The 25,227-nt window shown below is 38.6% G+C and overlaps 1 protein-coding gene across 1 annotated transcript in view; it reads left to right on the top strand.

Moving 5' to 3' along the window:
* KCNB2 (potassium voltage-gated channel subfamily B member 2) overlaps positions 1–25,227 on the top strand; it is a 191,962-nt gene that overhangs the window by 5,687 nt on the left and 161,048 nt on the right. The window contains exon 2 of the mRNA XM_009570903.2: positions 9,621–10,315. Coding sequence (XP_009569198.2) covers positions 9,737–10,315 — 579 coding nt within the window. The 5' untranslated portion in view covers positions 9,621–9,736. The remainder of the gene's footprint in view (positions 1–9,620; positions 10,316–25,227) is intronic.

Raw genomic sequence — 25,227 nt, 5'->3', positions numbered from 1 at the left:
TTCTTCTGAAGGACTGTTTTGCATGTCTCTTATAAGAGGAAGTTTGCAGGCTTAAAATATTACGTGGGCAAGTTGTGTCCCTTTTGATCCTGAGTATGCAGTGGGTCTGGATGGAAGTTCAGAATATCTTCTTTCAGACCATGAAGTATTGTGTTGATCCTGCCTTAGACGTTCCCACCCTCTTCTCTGAACTTGGGTCTTGCATGTTTAATATTAGAAACCCTGAACTAATGGCTTTGATGAAGCACAGGTTTGAAGAGGATGCTGTGGCTTTTAAAAATACATTTGGGCTTGATAGACATAAATAAATTAATGTATAGTGGCAGTTTTATAAAAAATTTCTTTTTAGCCTGTCTTGATTTCAGAATTACAGCAACAGTAGTGTAGGGTTGTATGATAGCGAGCCCTCACTTTTTTCTGTTGTCAAGTCAGTGTGAAGGTCAAAAATATCAATACTCCTGGTATCAGCTGCCTTTAGGCTTGATTTCCTGCTTTCCAAAACTTACTCTGTCTCCACTTGTGGTAGGACTAATAATCACTATGGAAATGAAGTGTGGCTTCTTCTCAGTGTTCAACTTGATTTCCTAAGAAGAGCACTCACTTCTCCTTGACTGAATCCGTGAACAGTCCAGTTAGAAAGAGTTCAAAATGAAACTTGACAGAAACTGGACCCAAATGTTTTCATTTCCAAAGAAATCACTTAAGAATATGACCGTCTTTTCCTTAATCGTAGATCTAGGATGATGGGGTTGCGTGTTTATCCTCTACTAGAAAATTCAAACATTATACTAAGATTCTGGATAAAGTGCCACAGCGGAGTTTTAGATGCAGTTTCACTGATAGAGGGATAAAATCTGACCTTTTTTCAATGTACCTCACTGCTTCAGGCATCATTCTCTATGTATATTGTATAATATATATTGTGTAATGTTTCCCTGCCTAGAAATCTAGAATTGTTATTCAGTACTACGCTGCACAGTCTTTTGTTCAGGAGAACAAAAAGACATCGATGAAGTTCTTCAGTGCTTTCACCTAGTTGGTAGCTATGTTATTGGTAGGGAGCAGTGGAAGATTGGAGGATTATAGAAGAGAACGTGTTTAGAAAAGCCCTAAAACTAGTTGTTTTAGGACAATGGGTTGAAATAGTGCCTTCTCAAGGAACTAATGAGAAACTCTTCCATCATCTTAATGCACTCTAATGCAATTAGAAATAAAAAATCAAGTAGTGGATGAATAAATAACAATTTAAAGCTCAAATATGTTAATATAATGTATTTACTATTATTATGGTACCATATATGTGTGCATATATATCTACATTCTCACAGAATTCTACGGAAGCACAAATGAAAACTGCAGATCCAGAGTGCGAGCCAGGATATAAATATGTAGTCTGTTTTAGCCCTGAAATGAGGATCTTGCATAATCACATTTCTGTAATATCTGGTTGCTTGAAATTAAAGAATATGATCAGCCATTTGACCTTATACTTCCCTGTGACAGCTCGCCGCCTCTGAAATTTCCAAGGAAGGCTGAATACGCAGTGAAAGACAGTGTCTTTGGTGAAAGCAATAACTGAGCCCTTAGCAACCAATTGTAAACATAAACAGTAAAGTGCGGACACCACAGGCAATTACATACTACACAAGAGATGCTTCAACCTGAGCTGCAATGGAAATGCAACTGTTTATGTAAACTGAGCAGGACGGCATCAGCGTTGTTTTGTGTGGATCATATGGCCACACTTGTCACAAGCACCAACAGCAGAGCACCACTAATAAGGAAAGACAGAAACTCAGAGCTGGTCTGAAATAAAGGCTGGTGGTATCTTCATTCAGTGCTGGGATGGACTACAAAGCCACTTTCATTGCTGTCTCGAGACATTGCAGTCTGAGGGTTGAATCTCAGCTCAGGTTGCAGTGAGTCCTACTCAAAAAGGCCACTTGAGTCCTAAATTCTGAACAAGTCTTCAGGTAAAATTAGTTTGAATGCTGTCAAGAGCATTCAGCCTTTTAGTGTAAAGTTGTCCACATCACCTGTAGTGGAGTCTAGGGCCCACCCACAAGACTTTATCTTGAGTAAGAGCTCCAGTAAGTAACTGCAAGTGCTATAGAGGTACTTAGAAAACACGTGACTGCAAGATTTCACAAACATTTTATCAATCATACTCTCCCTCGTTTTCTGTCTTCTGTCTCCGTGCCTGTTTCTGTCTGGCTTTTCTTACCCAAGGCTCTTAGGGAATATACAAAGCCTCTGCTGCTCCTTGGTGAAGTTCAGCTCATCCATCTAAAAGACACTTCTGTACTTAAGATGGTGAGAATTGGGAGTTAGCAGACAGACTGATACAGTTGATTTGAAAAGTTTGTCTGTAAAAGACTTCATCTTTCTTGAGCGTTTCCTGCAGATCTCTGAGGCTTTGTGCAGCTAGTATTTAGTTTTGTCACATACTAGAAATAAATCCTCTGTGAGGTTTGTTATGAAATAGAAACAATCATCATTTTAGACCAATGTAACCAAGGTTTTAGCCAAAGTAATGCTCCGAGAACTGGTTTTACACAATTTATTTTCAAAGCAAGATCATACTTTCCATAGACCAACAAATCCATAGCTGCAAGCAGCGCTCTCAAGACTACAGATGTGATTTGGTGCTAATGGAAGTACCCTGCCCTCGTAGAGTCTCCACCATCCATGAGTAATGGCTCCGACCAAGGTCATAGTCTGTCATGAGCCAGCCATGGGAGACAGGCTCAGGCTCTGTCTTTGCCCTTTTAGGTCGTGTGGCTTCAAGTGGTTTCATCTGCTTCACACTGAGAACTTAAGCTCAAGTACTGTCACTGGTAGTTTGGGCAATCAAAGCTCAGCTCCTTCTTTCCTGTGAACACATGCATGCACGTGTTCCTGCATATGAGTATGAATCTGAGAGATACACGCGATGCTCAGGAATACTTTGACATATTTTCTGACACTTCTTGCCTTCAGCTTGCCAATCTTTAACTGTATGAGGTGTGTAAAGGTGGGAGATGAAGATAAAAAGCACCTCATTTGAGCGAGATGTTTATCTTCAGAGTTTTAGCACACATCTCAGACATTTTTTTTTTTAAACATAAATTAAGGGAAAATGTTATTACTAAGTATCACACAGTTCACCCTTAAGAAACTGCAAGTCTTCATATTTTGAAATGAAGAGACATTTGATAGTTGAGATGTGGTAGCAGAGATGTTATAGCAAAGCAGAAGTTGTAAAAATTAGAATTACACAATAAAACATGCCGGCATATAAAGTTCTAAAAGTTTGTTTACTCAGTAGAAATGTATTTGTTTGTCACAACTAACTTGCTCTGTCTTTTCTTGATTAACTTGATGTATGCCAGATTAAAGGTTCTAAGAGTCAGATATTAAGGTGGGCACAGGCTTTCTGAGGGCTTGTAGAATCATAGAGTCTCTCCAATTACAAGACACCCATAAGGATTATGAAGTCCAACTCCTTGCTTCTCGCAGGACTACCCAAAGCTGAAACCTAAACCATATGACTAAGAGCATCGACCAGGCACTCCTTGAACTCTAATGGGTCTGGTGCCCTGACCAACACCCTCTCAGTGAAGAACCTTTTCATAATGTCCAACGTGAACTTATTGTGACATTATGCATACAAAAAGCTAAACCTAGAATTTTCCAGAAATTGTTGCAAATCTGCATTGTATAGTCAATGCAATAATTATCTCCCCAGATTTTTCTCGATTTCGGTGAATTTTTTTGCCTGAGAAAAAGAAAAAACATTGATCTTAGATTTTTCCAGACCTGAAATAAAATACATTGAGTGGGATCATCCAGATTATTTTGTTTAATAGTTTTAAAATGTCTCAGAACTTTCTTAACCTCTAAAAAAAAAAATCAAACATCAGTACGTTTAGAATCAGAAATCTAGATTTTGTTTGAAAAATGTTGAAGACATACTTTCAACAAATTCTGAAAACTTCTTCCTTTGGTTTCCAAAGCAAGGAAATTAATTAATACAATATTTCCTTGCAAAAAACATGACAAGTTTTGACAAAAGAGCATCAGACAAAAATGGAAAAACTTTGTCGTTTAAAAGACAGAACAAAGTCAGTTTGCTCCCCTTTCCTGGGGCTTTTTCTTTTATACCACGTACTTTTTTTGCTTCAAATGCGCAGTGAGGACATGTTTCAGTGGTGAAGGGTGCTTATGTAGTGTGGCATCTCTACCTTCTTTGGCACAATTTGTATAGCAAAGATTGGGAGGGAAGTTTATGACTAAGGCATGCAAAAGTAGCTTTGACATGAATCTGTTTGAACCGAGGTGTTGCGTATGCAGGGTACAGCTGAGCCAGTCCGTGGAAGTGGCCGATGCTCCTCAGGCCAGCTGGCGCAATGACCTCTGTGCATGCAGTTCAACTCAGCAGATGTCTGTGGACAAAACACTTCTTACAAGCAGACCCTAAAGCATGCTAACTCTCCATCCGTCCCTGCAAATTATTTCATAGAATCATAGAATCACAGAATGGTTGGCATTGGAAGGAACCTCTGGAGATCATCTGGTCCAACACCCCTGCTAAGGCAGAGTCACCTACAGCAGGTTGCACAGCAACACGTCCAGGTAGGTTTTGTATATCTCCAGAAAGGGAGATTCCATAACCTCTCTGGACAACCTGTTCCAGTGCTCTGTCATCCTCAAGGTAAAGAAGTTTTTCCTCATGTTCAGGTGGAACTTCCTGTTGCCCAGTTTGTGCCTGTTGCCCCTTGTCCTGTTGCTGGGCACCAGCGAGAAGAATCTGAAAGAGCCCCATCTTCTTGACAGCTATGCTTTAGCTATGAAGAGCATTGATAATATCCCTTCTCAGCCTTCTCTTCTCCGGGCTAAACAGACCCAGTTCCCTTAGCCTTTCCTCGTAAGAGGGGCCTTCAGCCCCCTCATCATCTTTGTGGTCCTCTGCTGGACTCTCTCCAGTAGATCCTTGTCTTTCTTGAGCTGGGGAGCCCAGAACTGGACACAGGACTCCAGGTGGGGCTGCACTAGGGCAGAGTAGGGGGGAGGAAAACCTCCCTCGACCACACTTCTTAATGCACCCTGGAAAACCACTGGGCTTCTTGGCCACAAGAGCACATTGCTGGCTCATGGTTAGCTTGTCATCCACCAGGACTTCCACATCCTTCTCTGCAGAGCTGCTTTCCAGCAGGTCGACCCCTAACCTGTATTGATGCAGAGGATTATTCCTCCTGAGTCTTGCCTTTGTTGAACTTTGTTAGATTCTTCTCCACCCAACTCTCTAGCTTGTCTAAGTCACATTGAACAACAGCACAGCCTTCTGGTGTATGAGCCACTCCTCCCAGTTCTGTGTCATTTTTGAGAATCCTAATTGTGCCTGTGTGACAGGCAATGCTCTGTCGACATGAGAGCCCAGGCAACTGAGTTCCTCTCCCTGTGTTTAATCTGCTCAGGTAGTCATGCCCATCAAATGGCATAAAAATGCTAAGCACACTGAAAAAAAGCAGCTATCTCAGTTTGGCCAGTCAAAATTATGGGATACTTCAGGCATCTATGACCTTCATTTCTCCATTTTAAAGCTATGGTAATAATGGTGTTCTAGTGGTGTTGAGAAGGGAAACTGTGGGATACTGTGGAAGCACTGAGGCAGAGTAGTGAGAGCTCCCTGAGGGAAAGTCATCACTTTGCATGTAGTGTTGGACTTCCTGTAGGATATGCTGAATAATATTGCAGGCCAAATGCTGAATGAGAAAGGTGAAAAGAAATGTAAATAATTACCCATTCACTTAAAGCAGAAGGGATTGGTATCAGGGGAATCTCACCCTTAAAAGCTGTATGGACATGGTGTTGGGGAAGACACCTTCATTCTAGCTTTCTGTAGCTTCTTGTGTAGTGGTCTTTGCAATTTTGACTTTTATTTGATGTGGAGAATTGGCTTTGGTTCGGAAGAGTTTTATTCAATACTACAGGTATTTTGTGGTAATTTTATTAATGCAAGGAAAGAAAATCACTTTTATCAGGAATTGCTCTTACTGTATATCTGTGGTTAGAATTTGTGTCTTTCTCAGTGGTGCTGGTGAGCAGTAGGCAGGCATTGCCTGCCTGCTGAAGGGTAATCACATTTCTCACTAGCCCATGTGGACAAAGTGCATGGTTGAGTTGCACTCAGCCAAAAGGCTAGGGCACTAAACTAAACTTAAAAATGTTTTAAACTTCCTCAGGACAAAAATTACAGTGTCTGAAGAGTTAATTGCAGTAGATAAAATCCAGAAAGGCTATTCAATTAATTGTAAACATAACCTCACTTGTATTTCTTGTTATAATGAATGATCTGGTGATTTTGTGTGAAGTATATGCGGTGAATTATAGAGTTAAAAATGTTATGTAGTTAAAGTAGGAGCTATTGCTTACATTTTTCTAAACGTTCAGTTGCATACATGCTGTGTGGTCCAGGCCTGGGGAAAAGCTGTGCAGAAAGAAATATGTAAAAATCATCAGCAGAAAACAAAAGGTGTGAAGAAAGGGACTTAGGAAGCAAGTGAAAAGATTTATTTTAAGTTATGTAGCCTGCTGCTTTTAAATATTTCAATGAAAGGACCTCTGGAAAAAAGCAAAAAATAGCACTCATGTTTCAAGAATCTTCATTTGGGATAATACTTCTTATTTTTGATCTTTGTGGAGTGCTACATATTGTTGATCCCTTGGTACATATGTACAAACATAGTATCTTGGATCGAGTCTTCTGAACATTAAACTTAATGTTTTTTTACTCCTGGTTTCTGTACAACCACAGTTAACCAGGATTTGTAAAGCTTTTTACAAAAATTCATGTTCCCTCAAGTAAGAAGATGCAAACAATAATTATACTGACAAATCAGAAAATGTTTTATCAGCTGTAGACCAATCTTTGTGACACTATAATTTTGCATTATTTAAAAAATCTGTATGGCAACTACACTGTGTAAAAGCTAAAACAGGCATATTCTTAGATATCTTTATTTTTTTGTCATCAGAAAATCAAATGAGGGTATGATTAACCTAAGATTAATCAGATCAACTGCTTGATTTCTACTGTGGTTTACTCAGTGTTGCTAATATTAAGGAATGCATATTAAATAAAAAGAGTATAAATCCCTGAGATTCAGTAGGGCATAAACTAGCGAACCTTTGTAGAAATTGCCTGAAGGCTTGAGCAATTTCATGGAGAATAACAGAACTACTCTATGAGTTTCTTAAATTCTTGTGTTTTGTTATATAAGACATTTATAACAAAGGAGAAAAATCATTGTGCATTAAAGTTGAAGAGGATTTTTTAAACAAAGGCTGTAAATACTGCCTCTGTGGGAAATACCCTCCCATAACTGCTTAGTGTTTATGTGGTTGTCACTTATCTCAGAAGACTGGTAAACACATTACAGACAACTAAGAGATGCTTAAGTGGGGAGACCTTGTGAAGACCCGAGTCCCCCTCTTCTAAGAAGTCCCTCCATTATCCCCTTGCATCTAAGGCAATGAGGAGGAGGTTAAAAACAGATTAAAAATCAGCCTAAGGTGAAGAAAAAAAGCAAGCCACAAAACAAACACAACAGAAGGGGATACATGTTATGTAAACCTACTGATGTCAGGGCTTTGATTTTGATATGACATTTATCTTTGCAAGTGAAGTTATCAGATTATCTTTTTCATGAATGAAGGTAAATGTTACAGGCTTAAACCCTTATGTAAATAGGCAGAGAGGTGCTCTGGGTTTTACTGGGAGATCAGGAGAGAGTTTCACTGTGCACTGCTGTAGGGGGGATGGAAGAGGCACGATATTTTGGCTCTAGCGTTTTTAAAGTAGGTTCAGTTTTGACAATGAATCTGCCAACAAGGTGGTGTTTGGGGCTGTTGCCATCATGGGAGTTAACAAGACAGTGAGTTATGCATGCAACAACAAAAAAAGAAAACCTCTGTAAATGGTACTCTGATGGGTATTTTCCTTTTCCCTGTTGTTTTTGGACGTGGAAGTCTGTTGATATCTGTATCATACATGACTAAGGCTTATTATTACTTTATTTGTTGGTGGAGGGACTTCTAAAGTTTAGAAATAATGAAGTCTAGTAATTTTGATTTTATACTAGCAACATAGTCAACCCTGTCATAAGCATTTCGGATGACACAATGAAATAAAGAATTATTTTTCCTGTTACTTTTATTAAAAAAATATTCTAGATCTTCACTGTGCTGGAGAGGACCTGGTCTTTGTGACTTTCTAATTCCTTTTCAGATTTCCACCTTTCTTCACAGTGAGTTTGTACCCATTTGTTCTTGTGCCTTCATGGTCCTTTAGTACAAATAGTTCTTCACTCTCCCTGGTGTTATGTATTTATAGGTAACAATTCCTGTTGTCACAGCCTTCATGCTTACTCTGCAGAGAGGATGAAATTCTTGTTGACATCAAATGCTTTCTAAAGTTGGAGTTATTTCACTTCAAAAAAAGGTGACCAGACTATTGAATTCTTGATTTACAGAGAACAAGAGGAGGAGATGTCAACTCAGGGAAATTACTATGAAGCACTTTCCTACTTTGGAAGAGAAACTTTTTTAAGCATTCATAATATTCTTCCCTTTGGGCCATAATACCATTGCTACATTATTATTTAAGGACTGTATCATATAATTGACCATAGTACAGGTGGTGGATGGGGTTCATTCCTGTTTCATACTGTTTCCAAATCTGGTGACAAACAGCTGTACTTCATAGTTCACTGAAGCGCTAGGAGGATGTGAGTGAGGATGCACTTGTAGTTTGTTAAAATTGAGATTGCTGATTGCTCTCATGCAATCATGTCCCTGCAGCAACTTAACAGGTGAATAGGTGAGACAGAAGAGCCTTCCAGGGAACAGCATGCACAGTCCTTGCCTATGTAACAGTTATTACTGTTCAATTGGCTGCTGAACAGTTCAGGTGTTTTTGACATATTTGTAAAGAAATCAGCGCTGTCAGCTGCTAGAAAATGTGACTTGTCAGGATGGTGATTGAATAGTTTGGTAAGTAATGTTTAGCCATCATATAATAAAGCAAATCAAGATTTGAGCTGGGAGAGGGAGGGAAGCAGTTCGGTTTCACAGGAGAGTTTGATATGCTCAAATTGTTTTATTCCATTTCAAAACATGGTTCCTATATTTGATTCTTTTTCCATAAGAGGAAAACTAGCATGTATCTCACTTTTTCCTTATAAATAGCCCTATAATCTTTTCATTAGCACACCTCATGACTTATTTGCTAAGTAATCAGATTAAGCTAAAACAGCTGCATCAGAAACTGATTTTTTTTTTCTAAAAAAAAAAATCCAAAGCAAACAACAGAAAACCGAGTCCTCTGTATAAACTGTCACAGTTGATTTTCATGAATACAGAAACTTCAGTGAATTTTTGGTTTGCTTAAACATAGTGCTCTTAGCTGTTCCAGTTGTTCCAGTGGTTCTGTATACTACCACAAAAGAGTCTCATTGTAGAGAGAGCAAATTACCATCATTAATTTTTCATCTGCATATGAAAGCGTGGAAGGAGACAGACAGAGAGAGATTGGGGAATATATTGTACATTGCAGTATTCTAATTCTTTGCCTTTCTTAGCTTCAGGAATGGAGCTGTCTATCTGAAGAGGACTCTGCACAAATATTTGTAGTCTTCAAAGCTCCTAAAGAGCTTTCTCCTAAAGACTCTGGTGTTACAGCTGCATCCTTTTCAGAATGGCTGAGAAGGCTCCACCAGGGATCAACAAAAAGTCTTCAAGGTCTACCCTTTCTCTGCCTCCAGAACCAGTGGAGATCATTAGGAGCAAAGCCTGTTCGCGGAGGGTTAAAATAAATGTTGGTGGGCTCAACCATGAAGTGCTGTGGAGGACTTTGGACAGACTTCCAAGGACACGATTAGGAAAGCTCAGAGACTGCAATACTCATGAATCTCTGCTAGAAGTATGTGATGACTATAATCTAAATGAAAATGAATATTTTTTTGATCGACACCCAGGGGCTTTCACTTCCATTTTGAATTTCTACAGGACAGGGAAACTACATATGATGGAAGAAATGTGTGCTCTTTCTTTTGGCCAGGAGCTCGATTACTGGGGGATTGATGAGATATATTTAGAATCTTGCTGCCAGGCAAGATACCATCAAAAGAAAGAGCAGATGAATGAGGAGCTGAGGAGAGAAGCAGAGACAATGCGAGAAAGAGAAGGGGAAGAGTTTGATAATACCTGCTGCCCGGAGAAGAGGAAGAAGCTCTGGGACTTGCTGGAGAAACCAAACTCATCTGTGGCAGCAAAGGTAGGATAAACAGTATGCTTAATGTGAAGATGGTAGAGAATGGAGTCACGAACCATCTATCTGACATGCATGAATCAATGAGAATGATCTAAATACATATCATGAAGTGAATACACGGAAATTGGTTCTAAAACTCACTGAAATCAGCAGAAGGAATCCTGTTGATTTCAGTTGATTTTAGACAATTGCTATATTTTACTTTTGTTGCATATAATCAGAAACATTGGTGTGCCCCTTAATGGACTTCACATTAAACTCCAATGAGAATACAGTCAGAGAACACTACCTACTTTTTTTGTGAGAAAAGCATTTGGTTATGAGAAACATACCTTTCAGTATTGCTGCTTGTCCTATTACAGGCATTGCATCCATGTGGATCGTTGTCTCGTAAGGTGTGCTGGGTAGGCTATCCAAGAATAGTATCAACAGCCACCGTCTGGCATGGTTTTACATTCAGCAAGGACTGCAGTATCTTTTCTTATACTACATTTTTGTGATCAAGAAGAGTGTTCTGTATTAAAATATTAAAACATATAGGCATACATATACATACATATATTTGTATGTATGTATATGTATATAAACAAGTATATATTATATATATATATCTATTTACACACATGCATGCATACAGATACGTAAAATTTGTATCTCTTCAGTCAGAAATTAGGTAACTTTCAGATGAAGCCTTGTTCCAGTACTACTGTCTTTAAACAGACTGGCAGAAGACTTACAGTGGAAAATTTTACCCTTGTTAGAGAAGTGGGACTGTACACACAGATGTTGCTACTGGTATTGAAAAGAAAGATCTTCTTAAGGAAGTTCATTGTTCTGTTTGTGATGTGAGGTGCTATTTAATGTGAGAAAAATTGTGGAAGCTTGTGTCCAGTTTGAACTGGAGCAAAAATGTTCAGTGTTTATATATTCATGTTAAGTTTAAACGAGTCTTTAATTTTCTTCTGTTATTGATTTGCTGTTGGATGCAACACCATTGGAATAAGGTAAGTATTAAAATATAATGATGGAACTGACAAAAAAAAACCAGAATCCTGGCAAAGATTTTTCTTGCAATAGCAACTTCTTACTGTTGAGGTGCAATACACATTTTTTTAATTTAATTTAGTATTTCATTGTGGGCTGCCTAACTGTTTAAGCAAGGACTTCCTCTTGTAACGAAATTATTTATTCTGCCAGAATATAAGGTTCATAACTGGAATAAATGCCTATAGGAGAAAAAAGAAGGTATTCAGAATATTTTAGAAAATACAGGTTCTGTTTCTGAGATTCATATTCTGGGCCATATGTTGCTTTCCAGGAGAAGGAGCAGAGGGGAAGCAGATGGGCATAAGTTGTGCCAAAAAAGGTTCAGGGAGGCCATGTTACACACCAGGATCCCCTGGTACAAGCTAGCATCCATCAGCCCCCCCCCCCCCCCCCCCCCCCCCCCCCCACATACGTGACACAGCTGCTACAAAGCCTTCAGGAGTCACAGGCCAGCTTCTGAGTCCTGCACAGCCTGAATCATTGTTGATCTGGTCTGTAACAGGGCTCTCTTCCTCCCAGACACAGGCAGGAGGAGCTCCTCTTGGAACCAGAGGCTGGGACAAGATGCATTGGAACTGGGAGATTGCTGAGCCTTTAGTGTTGCCTCTTTTACAACCCATACCATACTCAGCAGACAGATTTGAGGGTCCAGAAAACCCAAGTATGTGTTTGTGAAATCTTATCTCATTTTCTTTTTTTTTTTTGACATAGAGAAAAAAAGCAATTGCCTATAGGGTGTAAGACATGCTTAGTGTTTTCCTAAAACTCCAGTAAGGTGGACCAGATGAATAGGGCGAAACTACAATGCTGATTCTTAGATTCTTTGCCTATGACTGTGATTGGGATTTGAACATTCTTTTGCTTGGTAGATAAATGCAGAAACAGAAGATGGTTAAACCTGCAAGAGTGCTTGCCGTTGACCAAACTCTTCTCATGATTTAGTGGTGACCTGTCATGGATTTGCTTGAAGGGAATTTGACCAACTCCAGGCTTTTAAGAAAATCCTATTTTGGACACTCAGGCCAGATTTCTCTTCAGGTTTTGCAGACAAAAGTGGCCATTTTTTTGTTATTTTTTACCTTTTTATTTTCATTTCCCCTCATCTCCTGGCTTGATTGTATGTTATAGTTGTGTGCTTTCTTGCTAGAGGAAGTTTGATGTTGCACTTGTATATATGGCAGTGGTTTTCATTCTTTCAGTTGCCTTCTGTCTAAATTAGTGCCATTTGATGTGATTTCTGTGATTTTAGCAACTGAAAGTCACCTTATTACGTGTACTTGGTTTCTCTTTCTAGTGACAGTCTGTAAATATATATACGTGCCAAAATTATAGTCAGATACAGCCATGGCATCTCAGAGACAGCTGCAGGAACTTGGCTGAGCGACATAAGGAGAGCAAAAATGGTCACAGCGCGTTCACATTTGAGGAACATAAACAAACATGCAGAGTTTCATATAAACCAGAATATGCTGGACTCATTTAGATGTGCTTCCAAAAAGTGTGAAGCCAGAATGTGTTAGTCTCTGTGGCAAGGTTTTGTCTGAGGTGTATGGATAACTTATCTTTCAGTTTTCTCATCTTTTGCTCTGTTATGGGGAAAGTTGCTAGTTTGTCCTGAAATAAGAGGCAGAACCTTCCCCATAACCTCATAACCATAAGAACCCCTTGTTTCCTCTATAGGAGTTGAAAAGATGATGGGATTTCAACAGTAGCAAATTGGGAACCAAATGAAAAAATATTACTGTTAAGCCTCAAATTCAAATATTTATTCCTTTTCAGACTTCTACAGAAAGACATGAAACCCTGTCAATGTGAATAGGTATCCTACAGATTCCTGTTCAATCATTCAGATCCCGTGCAGCAGCCCGGCAATTAGTTTTAATCCCTTTCACGTAAAAGATTAGGGATGCAAGATAAACACTCAGGTGTGGTTTTGATATATGGCTGTGTCTTGCCACTTCTTCATTCTGCTAAGATTCCTTCTAGGTCTGATCCAAATCTTACTGAATTAAGGGGGAGTCCTGCATTGGATTAGGCCTTTCGGTACCTTTTCCTTTTGAGGTCAGTAAAGGCTTGTCATTGACTTCGGTTACAGCAAGATGAGGAATGGCAAGGTGACAGTGTATGAACAGCAGGTATTTTATAGGTTCTGTGAAAATAAAATGGAAGGACAAGAAGTATTTGTGGCAAGAAATGAAAATTATGGTTAGCTTGTAAGAAAAGGAATACTGTAGGTCAAGTGCTGTTGCACAATAAAGGCACCCTTTGCTGTGTGAGTTTTTTTAATTTTAGTAAATTCAGGTGTGCACCTCATCTCGGTCACCAAGGAGTATGTTCTAGGCACAGCAATTCTTGCAAAGTCCTCACTTCAGCAAAGCTCTCTCTGAATTCAATAGAGGTTTCAACTGAGGAATAGAGGGTTTACCTCCATATTCCTGTGTTCTCATTCATAAGCTTTTTAAGTAGGCTTAAGCCAAAGTCTTCCAAAAGATCAGCCATTTCAGACATGCCCAGTGATGTGAAATGATAAGCAGTGCTCAGAATTAGGAAGAATGGGAATTCTGTGCATTCTGCATCCCAGAAGAGTCACAAAGCTTGGTCCCTGAGCCACAGAGTTCCTTGAGAATCTGGCATCATTCAATTCCAGAGTAAAATTGAGTTTTCAGACCAGGCGTTCAATTACACTTCTTGTGTAACAGCATTTTGTGAAAACTCAAAGTTATTTTACCAAAGGATAGCGAAGCAAAGCAAAACAAACCAAAACCATAGTTTGAAACTTTATGACAGAGAGGTCTGAAGCAGAATAGATCTTCTCCAGCATGGGGTCACAGCACATCCATTTTTTTCATTACAAGTCTTGTCTTTCACCTTATATTTTTTGGCTGGAAAACAGAAAGAGTATTAAGTTTATCATAATTATGGTTTCTGGACCTATAACAGCTTCCTTAGAGCAGCAGTGCTAACCAATGGTGATATGAAATTATACCATCAGTAGTATATAAGTCCAGAATGGGAGATAACAGAGTGAGCATTGACTTCAGTAGATGTGAATTGACTGCAGATGGGTAGCGTAGATGCTTACAGTACAGCATCTTGATCGATTGGGGTATTAAGGAAGAACTTAGCCTGGTTGATGTGTTTTTAAACTGCGTCTATGTTATCTGGTTCTGTGGAGTGAACCCTTACTTTGGAACAGCTGTGAATCAAGTGAACCCATAAATCTAATGTTTCTTTCAAAGAGTTGATGTAGGAGTTCTTCCTTTCATTCTTGTCTGTGGAATCCAAGAGCCTGTTTTGTTTTGTTTTGTTTTTTTCTCACATTTGTGTTATATTTATGAAACTCATTTGCACTAAATCTTAAGTAAATATGGAATGTTTGTAGTGATGATTATCTCCTATAAATATAGAGTGAATGAGGTCAGAAATAAGTGGAATATCAAGGAGAAATGGAGAGACTATGTCTGCCTAAACATACTGACTCAATCACCTTTCATCTACAACAGTGTATTAAGTACCTTACAGTAATGTTATCAATAAATATGTCTCATATTTTCCATTTGGTATTTTATATCATTGGTTGGTCCTTTGGATGCAAGTAGAAAGTAATTGCTAAGTATTGATTCTACAAGTCTTTCTTGTGCAAGTCATTCTTTCTCACATGAATATTTCCTTAAAGCTCAGTGTGACTATTAACTGATCAAGTATAAAGAGTAGTATAAATAAGTTAGGTCATTATGAAAACTGCTACTCAGTTGCACTCTGTCCTTGACTTTTGACATAACCCCTGTTGATGTACATACACAGAAGGGTAAAATATTGGCCTTTGTGGCTCTGAAGCATGGGATTTGCCATCTTTAAAGTTATGTGAAACCTGATGGGGTTGAAAGTGTTCTCTGTTAATTCAATTTGTCTCACTTATTTTATTTTGTTGTTTTCTTTTTTCCTTGTGGATTACAGAAGGTATAATTATCCGAAGTCTGAATGGAAATTGTGAGGATTTTGTGTGCTGCAATCCCCTAGGTGAAAAAATTCCTAAAGAGGGGATTTGGGCCACTGGTATTTATTTAGCTATCAGCTACATTATGGCTAGGCTTGCTACAATGACCTTCCTAGGCAGGACACCACCTATTATACCTTAGGGTCCTGATTCTTATTTGTCATTTAATTGACACTGACTCTTACACCTATTTAGACTTTGTAGGAGAACTTAAGAGTGGTCTTGGGGTAAGCGCAAATTACCAGAGTCATTATGCATGATTTCAGAACAGAGTTGAGTCTTATAAGACATGCAAGACAAGTCCTTATAAGTTATCTCTTAGACTGTATCTAATGATACACTACTGGTTCTTTTCGTGTTGAAGGTCACATCATATGTGCTCAGAAGACTTTAGGAAAACTTTTAGGTGGTTGTTTCTATTGCAGAGAAGAGCTATGACACGAAAGAAGAGATGTCACCAGCTGCCTGTTTGCACTAAGAATGTTAAAGTGTACAAGTGAAAGAAGTGCTTTTTCTTATGTTTACATCCTTTGTAATGTTATATGAAAAAAACACTTTTCTTACTTATGTCCTCTTCTCAGCTTAGGTTCACATGTTCTGTGTTATCCTGATTTTGCTAATGTTTCTCCCTGCAGAAGCTTATATTCTATGTACTTTCCATCTAACTAGACCAAGGACAAAGATGACAGGAGAATTAAAACTGTCTCTTTTTAAAAGTGTGAGAAATGGCTTTTGAACTGTATTAATTTCCACAATTTTTGTACTGTATACCATACACCTCAGAGCACGAAAACACTTACTGAAGATAAATGGTGTTTTCTTGCTGGTCTGTGGGTTGAACTTGTTCGACTTCTGGTTTCAACTTATTTTTGCGAGGAATCTTGTTATGAGCCTTTATCTGAATGTACTACCAGTAGTGTTATAGTTTGCATTATCATTCCTAATACTTTAAAAATAAATGACTGCTGAAACTAAGTTATGAAAAAGCACAAGGTGGTCACTGGTAATAAATAATCATCTTCATCTCACCATTGTTTCTGGCCAGGAGACTTATTATCATTCTTTGCTTTTAAGGTGAAGAGCTTTTTTTGTGCCAAATGATAAAGTCAGTCAATGTGACTGCACGACAAAGAGAAAGAGATTATATTTGATCCTAGTCATTCATATTTAATAACTAAAGTGTTCTAATGTCTTGCGTGGGAAGAGAATATATTGTTTTTTTCAATAGATATTCTATCCAGGAACACAGTAGACTTGCAGTAGTTAATTGATTTTGGTTTAAGAGCTTGTGTATGCTCACAGCTGAGTTGATCATTAAAAGGTTATTTAACTTCTTTATACTTCTTATATGAAGTATCATGTAACCCATGATTCAGCATTTTAGGTTAGACTGAGTTTCTTGGGAATAGAGCTACCATCTGAGCTGTCTTGCTCCAGAGGTCTTTAATACCTTGGTTACATACGGATTCCTTCCAGTACTGAGATTGTACCAGTGGTGTGCTAAATGGCTTTGCTGTAGACTTATTAAAAGAACTTTCTAAAAACTACTGTAGGAATAAAATGAGTAAAACATCCCTTCAACTGATGTGTTTGTTATTGACACTTAAATCTCAGTAAATCAGATGCTTAAATTTTTGAAGCAGTGCCAGGGGCAAAGATGCAGTGAGTCATATTCAGTCAGTTTGCAGCTGGCTTCAAGCACTGGCAACAGGGAATATCACTGTATGAGCAGAGGGAAGGGGTCTTTCCTTCCTGGTGCTGTGAAAAGGTGCTTCTCTGACTCTGGTTTTATGGATACATAAGAAAAAGTAAACAGGATTCATGATGAATCTTGTTAAAGGGGGAAAAACGACGAGAATAATTATTTAAAAAAATAATAATTATTAAAAAAATATTATTTAAAAATAATATATAAAAATAAATTCTCTGGTTTTGGAAATAATATGTAACTAGTAAAGTCTTGCAAAACAAAGTTTTAAAATTAACGACTAGGGTGTGTCTGCACTTGCAACACCTGTCAGAGAATCACATAGTAACTCTTGCACAGAGAAATGTCATAGGATTTAGAATATAAGAGATTAAAGTGAATTACCTGCAGGTATAGTCTACATGAGAACAGCTATCCTTTGCTGTAATGTTTAGAGAGCATTATTCCAATTCATGCCAGCCCCATGTGTCCTTCTTAAGTTAGTAGTGCAATTTAAGTTTATGATGACTGCTTTTTTTACTACCACTCATATCTTTTTTCTTTTTTTTTCTTTTTTTTTTTTTTTTTAATAGCTGTTACCATAAATTGAGTATAGACCAGCATCAATTGCATATACCTTTAAAATATGTACTGCAGTATTTCTGGTTAGCATGGTAATGTTTTGTGCATTACGACATGCCCCTCAGTAACATCAGAGGCATCTCACAAGCTGGATTTTCAGCTGTGACATGTCACTTAAGCCATGTCCTCCCTGAACAGACAGACCCACATGTTGTACCTTTCCCTTCACCCAAAGGCAGATCATATGTCCTAAAAATGTTGTGTTTCCGTTCTGTGTGTTCATCAGCAGCTGCCAGTGCATTGTCTTCTCTCATGTGAGAGATTCGGAAACGATCCGATGTGAGGGCACTACACTAATAAATTAAATTAGGTGAAGGTGATGTTATTTGAAGGATTATCCAGACCAAATCTGTTGGAAGCGAAGGGCTGCACTTACTGTCTGGGTGAACAGGCTCTGTCTTGCTTTTGAAAAACTGAGAACATAACAAATCTATGTGAAAATATGCAAACTGGCCTTTCTGTTTGAGTGTCTAATTTAGTGACAAAATGTAGAAGAGCAAAAAGCTGCTCCCAGGTGACCAGGAAGCCAAAGGGATTTCTGCATGTTACTTATTTCAGATAAAATCCATGGTATTTATCATGACATATGGCGAGCTCATGAGTTTTCTATTCGATGAAGATACATGAATATTTGATTCATAGCGCTGAACCCCAGGTCCTTCGAGGGAATATTGAAAATGAGCATGTGACACTGGCACAGCTGTTTCAAAGTGACTTTGAGATCAAAAAGGTATCTCAATGGAGTCTTCTTATGAAGCCACCACAGTCTGCTCTCTCTTTGGAGCGTCATGCAGTAAGACCAGTTTTTCAGGTGGGAGAAGTAAGCATATTTCCATTTAAGTGTATTTGATTAGCCCTTGTTGGGGCCCAGAAGACAGCCATGCATTTGAAGTCATTTGGTTAAGTGCACAGTAATCTTTCCACATGAGTGTTATGGCATTATAGGTGAGTGGGTATCTGTACTTCACACACCATACTTGAGACAGGTCTTTTGGTGGTTTTGAGCAACAGTGGAAAGGGGCAAGTTGTCTTTGAAAAGCACACTTAGACACTATAACCATTAAGTCTACTTACTAACAAACTAGACCTTACTTCCAAAAAGTGTCTTTGGTGTTGTTGAAACTTTTAGACATGCATATAATATCTGTAAATACCTATAATACTGACAGATGAGCCTTTTTTTTTTAAACTCATAATATTGCACAATGAGAAAATGTGTGAGATGGTGGAGGCAATCAGAGCGGTGTTTTTCTCTCAGTACTTAAGCACCTACAAACTGCTTGAATCGTATTTGCTGAATTTTCAAGTCATCTTGTAGCTTCTTGTTATAAATATTCATACAGAATTTCTTCTAAAATGCAGGGAAAGGCAGGAGCCAGAACACAGGATGCAAACTTGAAGTCTGAGAATTTTTTTTTTCTGATTGACAAGGTGAACTCATGAGGTCAGGCGAGTCTTACCTCGTCTCTGAAGCTCAGGTTCATTCCTCACTGGAACCTTTTATGCCTGTTCCTTGTGGGAAATGTATTATGTTCCCCTAAGCTCCTGCCTAAAAACTGGCACTTCACTGGACTAATAAAAAAAACTTCTAGGATTATCTAAGCTTTTCTGTTCTAGTCTCTGAAAAGCAAGTTGAATTTAAGTCCAACAAGAGCAAAGTTCTTCGCAAAACATCTCTTAAAGGGAGATCTTTTTTTCACCAAGGGCATAATGAGCTTCACTGCAGAAATCACTTTTATTATCTGAAGGTCAGTGTCTTCACTCATCTTTCATTGGATCCCTCACAATGCAACCACAAGGTTTAGCCATTGCTTTAAATAGCTTATGTATGGCACGTGACAAGCATTATCCCAAGGATAGCCAACTTGTAGTGATATGTTTTGGGTGTCACTGACTACTCTCAGAATGCCCCATTGGAAGAAGTGGCTGCTGGCATGCTTTGGGACAGTCCAGCTTGCCTTGATTTAATGTTTTTGTTAGAGATGGTATTTTTGGTAATCTCCAGAGATGGTCCAGGTTTTTTATACTTCTTCAATCAGTCAGGTTTCTGTCACAGACAATGACTCAAGTTTTGTTTCAAACTCACATTCACATAATTTTTTTCCCAAGCACTGTAATCTCCACTTGTATTGCTTACTGAAGGCTGCTTTGGTGACCTGTTTGTTCTGCTTTACTGGAATGTCTGCTGTTGTGTTTGGCTTTGGGGGAGTTTTTTCTGGAGAACAGTGGATATTGCTGTAGTTAAAGTAATAAAGTAGTTAAGGTAGTTTTTGGCAGTCTGTGAGAGATTACATAGAAGTGTTACAGGTTTGTTCTGAGAAGAACTGTGAACTCATTTCCATTTCTATTATTTTCACAAAGCTTTTATACTTTAAAATAAAAAAAAAAGATTTTAAAAAAATGAGATAAATTATTTTGTGAAGTTAAATACCATTTGAAAAACCTGTTCCAAAGGTATCTTGTTCTATGGTCTATGTCTGTATGAAAATTCATTTTGTGAGATTCTAGCTCAGGAGAACTTGGCCAATGCCCCTGAATTCTATGAAACACTGGCATTGACCTCAAAGATCTTTAGACCATTCCTACCACTGTTAATAGACGTAGTGGCTAGGGGATAGATTAGATGCAGTTATTGTTGAAATCAAGTCCCCGTGTTGTCTTAGCTGAATATTAGGACATTCTCGTGAGCACTCAGAAGTGAAACATTTTCACCATTTTCAGTCCACCACCTCTGGAAGCAGATGTGTGTCCTGGTCACATTTTAGCCTTACACACCGACTTTCCCACTTCTCCTCATGACTGTATTTTTATCAGATGAGGTGGGTACACCATGAAAATTGAACTGAGGAATCTTACCCAGAGAGGAAAAAGAAGATGGGATGTTCTGAAAGAAACAGTAGATGAGGAAGGAAGGAAGGAAGGAAGGAAGGAAGGAAGGAAGGAAGGAAGGAAGGAAGGAAGGAAGGAAGGAAGGAAGGAAGGAAGGAAGGAAGGATATTTTTAATGGAAAACAACTTGTTCAGCTGAAAAAAAATAGTAGAAAATTTCAACCAGCTCAACGTCTGCTCCAATGTGAACTTGGTCAAATCACTCACATTTCGTTTGGTTCTATATGGCCAGTTCTTAAATTCAGCCCAAGATCACAGACAAACGGATTATTTCTTACTTACTTCATTATTTCTTAATTACTAGCTGCATTTAGTTTCTTATGGTAAATATTGTATTTCCTAAGTACTTTTGCTAGCCAATATACAACCTTCAGTTTAACCCTTATACATGCTTCAGTGAACCTGATACTAGTTTATTGAAATCTGAATTTTAAGTCGGTATATCCTGCTGCCTGATGATGAGGTTAGTATGCACAGATTTCACTCTGAACTATGTATGGAAAATTAACCCATGCTGCTGTAGCTGCTGCAATAACAGTGAAATGTTGAATAATTTCTCTTAGCTTTTCAGTAGCTTCTTCAGTCTGTTGAATTCAGGAAGAATTGATGCAATTTGTTACATACTTGTAAGTGTACTTTTGGATGAAATAAGTATGTTGAAGAGAGGTTTTTAACTAGAGTAGCTAACTGGACATGAGAGATCTTGGACCCAAGGAAAATCTGCTTGATGAATGTATTCTAGAGAGAATAGATGAGAGTGAGACATGCTCTTTAGCAAGCATTCTCAGTGAATGTTAACACCAGCAGTGATGGGATGGTGGGACAAGTTTTATTTCAATATTGTGTCACTCATGTTAGTAATGCCTGTATGAAGAATAAGCTCCTCTGAAATACTTTTATTTTCTTTGAAGAGAGCTGGTATATCTGACTCACAGGCATCTCAAACTGATTTCTGTCATTGTTTGAAACCAAATATTTTAGTTTATAGAGGTATAAAATTGAAAACATAAGCCTAATCTTGGAAATATCCATTATTACAGTGAATCCCTAATAATGTGTCTGATATGTTTCAGCAAAACTGTATTTACATTAGCTTAATTTTGGCATTTTAAACTGCAGCACCATCTGTTTCCTCCCTAATTTGACCTAAAATCAAAACCTTACCTAAGCCCAGGTTCCTGAGAAGGAGGCTTTGTGTGACAGAGAAATGGTTAATAGCACAGCTGCTAGCAGGGTTTCATTGCTGCCAGTCTTTCATTGAGGCATCCTTCCCCGGGGCTTCTCTGGAAAGGGACCGTGCAGCTGCAAAGGGAGCCATGCAGGCACAGATGTCTTCTGCTTGTGAAGTGAAGCTGAAAGTCGGTGTGCAAGCTGTGGGAGATCCCATGTCAGTCACTGCAAGCAGGAGGCACAACTGCAAATGGGTTTGATGCTTCTTTCCCCTCCATTTTTAAAAGGGAAGATGGGAGGAAAACTTTCAAAAGCTCTGATCCTTTCTTCATCTTCCAGTTAAGTGAAAAGGAGTGTTATCCATCGGGATAGGATGGATAGAACTAGGCTGAACTCGTGTGGTCTTTACAGGAGGATTAATGCTTGTAGATGCTAACCAGGGAATCCGTGGGGCAGATCAGTTTGACTATAACGGTACACATGGTAACCATTCTTTGATCTGTGTGATGATGGATAGGAAGAACAGTTCTTTCTTGCACTTCCTCCACTGCTCTGTCATAAGCAAATAGCTTTTTACAGCACAGAAGTGGCACTGAACCTGCACAGAGGTATATGAGTAAAACTCAAAAGAATGGAGGTTTTTAACTGGATTTCCCCTTTTCATTTCCCATGCCTGTATGAATACAACTTTCTTTTCCCTACTATACGTGTGTGAAGGAGTCAACTAGAAAGGAGTCAACCAAAAACCCACAGTGCTGTCTTCTTTCTGTTTTCTTAAGGTCTATAGGGAAGACTCACACAACACTTCTACTAATTTTGCTAAAATGTTTAGATTTTAATATTATCAAAACTGTTCTGAAACTTCTCTAAAGTAAAATCTTCCTCCCAGAGGAATGTTCACCTGATTCTTTTGAGGTGTTCGTAGCAGAAAGACAAACACCTGTTGACTCTGGTGTGCACTGCCATAGCATTGATCTAACGTGTAAGAAAAAAAAGAACATATATTTTTCAGTGGATGAAAAACTCTGATAAATTTATACAACTATGTCAAATACTTTGGCATTCATTGTTTGGTGAGTTGTCATAGACAAGGTAGATTTTCTAGGCTTAAGAGTGCTATTTTGAAACACAGTTGCTGTTAAAGGAGATTTACAGTACTCTAAAAAATGAGAGCAAGATAATAGATCAAAGTGAAGTAAGAAAAGAGCCAGGGTGCATCTGAACAGCAAAAGCAGTCTTTTCTACCCCTTCTGCACAAAATCTGTAGCCACAGTTGTGCCAGTGAATGCTGGGGTTTTTGCGCAGTAGTATATCTCTCCAGTATAGTCCTTTGACCACAGGAAACCCTCCAGGCTAACAGAATTCGTGATGTTGAGAGCTCAGCCTCTGCACTGAAACTGCTGTTGTATGCAGCCTCTCCACAGAAAGACACTGGGCAAGTTGAGGGCTGTGCATGGCAACCTGCATCTGAGAAAGCTGAGCCTGTTTTGCACACAAGCTACCCTGGGGACAGAGCAGGGTGTCAGTGCTCTGGATGGCTTATCATGCATCAAAGGAGGGAAACCGAAAGCCTGTATATGCAAGAAGATGCATGTTGGTTGAAATAACACGTGCAATTTAGACAACTAAGTTTGCATCCTGTCTAAGTAACCTAATAGTTGAGTTGTAGAGCTGACATTATTTCATACGGTAACGGTTCATGAAAAATGGAATATGCAGTCTAATTTCCCTAGATCTACGAGAGATCTGCAGGAAAGAACAAGGATGAGGTAGAGAGTAAAAGAAAAATAGTGACCGAGTATCTGAATGTGCTGAAGTCCTAGCTCCTATTAGGGTTTTGGTACCTAAAAGCCATGGCAATATTGCTCGATTCTTCTTAAAAACCCTCAGTGCTCACATAATTTTTAATTTCTATTATCAGACCTTTCGGTCAAAACGAGGAGGTAGTGGCCACATGATCTCGTAAGAAGGTTCTCCAGTTTGCCATATCTTAATTCATAGCCCAGAACTTCAGCACAGAGACAGACATATACTGAAAGAGGAGGTCTCATGACTAATCTGCTTGTGAGTGAGATTATTCCTTCCATGGAAGCAAAGTAGTTTTCTCTAACTTTGTAGGACAGAATTTTAAACTAAGGAAGGGACAGCAATTCCCTCATGTTTACTGACAGCTCATGCATATGTGTTAGGCATAACCAAATAAAAGTTACCATGCAAAGTGAGGTGCTTTGTTGCTGTGCTGGGTCACATAAGCATGTCACCCCACAAGCCCACAAGATACTCCAGAGAGAAGCGCATATTGTCCTTGAGAAAAATTTAAGATGATATTGTCAGTATTTTTGTTGTCTAAATCATTCCTAGCAAAGATTTCTTGCCACAAGCCTACCTCTCGCGTGAAAACACATCTATTAAAGAAAGCACGAACATTTTATAGTATTTGGGGAGAAAAGTTAATGAGCCTTCCTTACAAATTAAATGCAGACAAGTAGATGCATGTTCTCATCTGTCCCTAATGTCATTGTTTTAGTACTGAGTGCCTTGTAATATTGAGTGATTTGAGATTTACAGTCATTTGACAGACCAGGGAAGCCCTGTTGTGCAACGTGGAACTGAAGTACGCTACAGCTGCTTTTAAGGTCACACAGAAACTCCATGACAAAGCAGGAAGCTGGATCCAAATCTTTCAGATCCCACATAGCCCCCTACATCTGGACCATCTTTTCTTTCTGTGGAAATCTGGTCATACATATTTTACACTTAAGGCAGGCAGAGTTTATCCTCCATTACTGTTATTAGTTAGTGTTGTCATTTAAATGCTGGCAGAGATTTTTAAGCCTACAAGCCTAAGGGACTCAGATGTCTTGTTTCTATTCCTTTTAATGGGAAATAAGCTATTTTAGCCAGTATATTGTGGGTGTATCTGTGTCATGGTGTACATGTCATTTGATCCCAGAGTCTTTTGACATATGTAGTTAAGTGCTATTGTTTAAAAGAAAATTTATAGATTACACTATACTTATGCAATTTAACTGCCACTTATGATGCTATCCATTTGCCTTTGATCAGATTTCTATAATGTATCCTGAAAACTGAGTTAATATTTCACTTAAAGTCAATAAAAAAGACTTTGTGGATGGGGAAACCAAAAGAAATCCTAAAAGCAGAGATAAAAGAGTAAGAAACTCTTCAGATGCATCCAGATTTTGCTTTAGAAAATTATCCATAGTCATTGATTCTTAATTCCACCCTGATCCTTTGACTTGAAAATTCCTTTTGTTCAGTAAAGCAGATGTGAAACATCTCCTCTGAGATGCTGCGACCTGCCTACTCTTCCAATGTACTTTGGACAAACTAAATTCATAATCAGTGCAGTCAGCTTTCTCTGGATTCTGAAATGGGTTAAAGGGGAAAAATTCCTAAGCTAAGTCCATCTGGTCTACCCCGGGACTGACAGCTGGATTGCTGCATCACCCTTTGGTGCTAC

The sequence above is a fragment of the Cuculus canorus genome, chromosome 2 (genome assembly GCF_017976375.1).
Source record: "Cuculus canorus isolate bCucCan1 chromosome 2, bCucCan1.pri, whole genome shotgun sequence".
NCBI classification, from domain to species: domain Eukaryota; kingdom Metazoa; phylum Chordata; class Aves; order Cuculiformes; family Cuculidae; genus Cuculus; species Cuculus canorus.
The sequence above is the reverse complement of the archived record's forward strand: the minus strand, read 5'-3'. Positions and strand labels throughout refer to the sequence as shown.